The sequence below is a fragment of the Sorex araneus genome, chromosome X (assembly GCF_027595985.1).
Source record: "Sorex araneus isolate mSorAra2 chromosome X, mSorAra2.pri, whole genome shotgun sequence".
NCBI lineage: Eukaryota > Metazoa > Chordata > Mammalia > Eulipotyphla > Soricidae > Sorex > Sorex araneus.
The window spans coordinates 85,107,046-85,108,915 of record NC_073313.1 but is presented as its reverse complement, the minus strand read 5'-3'; the positions used below and the strand labels follow the sequence as shown (position 1 = coordinate 85,108,915).

The window sequence follows — 1,870 nt, the reverse complement described above, 5'->3', positions numbered from 1 at the left end:
TTTGTTCAAAATGACATAAAGGTTGTCAATATGGGATCTCCAAATCTCTTTTGTGAACTAGGAGATTTTGGTTACTATAATCACAGCTGTACTCTGGATTGTTCCTTTATGAATATGAGCAGTTTTTCAGAATCGTTCCTTTTCCCCACTTAATATCCTCATTATTATTCCATATAGGTTCAGCTGATGACTATAAAACAGTTTTTTGGAGCAAATTTAACTATGTGGAGGAGCAATCTGTAAGAAAGGCCTTCATCAACACAGAACTCCAATTATTGATAGAATGACAATTCACTGATAGAACTAGAATGTGTAGGAAATGCAAGTGGTAGACTGACCAGATACAACAGTATGGAGAAAGTCACACTTTCCCAGGAAATTCTGACATCTATGGGGCCAGGAAATACTACTGTTATGGTGACTGAGTTTATTATACTGGGATTTGGAGACCTCAAGGAATTGGGTCCCTTACTCTTTCTGGTGTTTGGCATAGTATACCTAGCCACCATTTCTGGTAATCTTCTCCTTATAGTCCTGGTGGTTACTCAGAGGGGACTCCAGACACCAATGTATTTCTTTCTGGCAAACCTCTCTTGCTTGGAGATCTGTTACACCTCCAACATTATGCCTAGAATGCTTGTGGATTTATTGAGAGAGAACAAAGTGATTTCCATGGTTGGTTGTATTATTCAGCTCTACTTTTTTGGGGCACTGGGCAGCACTGAATGTTACCTTCTGGCAGTTATGTCATATGACCGGTATCTGGCTGTCTGCCGGCCCTTGCACTATCCAACACTAATGCATGGGACTGTATGTGTGCGTCTAGTAATTGGCTCTTGGGTTAGTGGTTTTACAGTGGCAGCTGCTTTCCAAGCTGCTATGATATCCAGTTTGACCTTCTGTGGTGGCAATGAGATTGATCACTTCTTTTGTGACTTGAAACCTCTGCAGAAGCTCTCCTGCTCAGATCCCTACCTGGTTAACCTTGTCTGCATGAATCTAACAGCTTTGGTGACTCTGGCCCCTTTTGGGTTAACCCTAGTTTCCTACTGGAAGATTATTTCCACAGTCTTGCATATACCTTCCATGACTGGTAGACAGAAGGCATTCTCCACTTGTTCTTCTCATCTAGTGGTCGTGACATTGTTTTACGGGACCTTGATTCTGGTCTATGCTGTGCCTTTGGCCAATCGGGTGCCAGTTGTCAACAAAATTTTCTCTGTACTCTACACTGTTGTCACTCCCATGTGCAACCCCCTCATCTATAGCCTGAAAAACAAAGATGTCAAGGAAGCCTTGAAGAAGCTAAAGATTTGATTCTACAGTGATGAGTTTCATTTGTTGACAAAAATGATGGCACTCTACAGGTCAAAGAACTATCCTCTTTCTAAGGTAACAATATAACTAGGAAAACAGAGTATATTATAATTTTTATAACATGAAATATTTTATACACCTTAAACAATCTACTTAGATGCTTTTGGATGAAGAGCCTATCAATTTCTTTTAGTCCCAGATCTTTGAGATTATCCAGTGTTTCTTTGAACATATTCATACTGTTAGATATGAGGAGCGCTATTTAGTTTATGAGAGGAAACTTTCTAGTACAAATAAGAGTAATTGCTGCATATAATCAACCCAAAGCTCAGTCTTGGATTGATACTGAATTGCTAGATGTGTTTAAGTTCTGTCCAATTTTTATTTTCTTTCTGTGTGTCTTTAATAATTTAGACTTGGATGTCTCGAGAATAGAGGAGGGGTTACAATTGTGCTAACAGCATAAGCATGAGAGGAATGGTTAACTGAATCTAGCACACTTACTTGCTTCTGCATACAAGCTAGAATTCTGCCCCTGAAACTGTGTTAAATG

At 39.5% G+C, this 1,870-nt stretch overlaps 1 protein-coding gene across 1 annotated transcript; it reads left to right on the top strand.

Moving 5' to 3' along the window:
* The first annotated feature begins 351 nt into the window (after positions 1-351).
* Positions 352-1,317, top strand: LOC101540727 (olfactory receptor 11A1-like). Its single transcript, XM_004606424.2, has one exon. It carries the CDS (start codon positions 352-354, stop codon positions 1,315-1,317), a length of 966 nt encoding a protein of 321 aa, XP_004606481.2.
* The last annotated feature ends 553 nt before the right edge of the window (positions 1,318-1,870 follow it).

Excerpts from the sequence above, each read along its gene's own strand:
- LOC101540727 (XM_004606424.2), top strand. The coding sequence starts at position 352 with ATGGAGAAAGTCACACTTTCCCAGGAAATTCTGACATCTATGGGGCCA.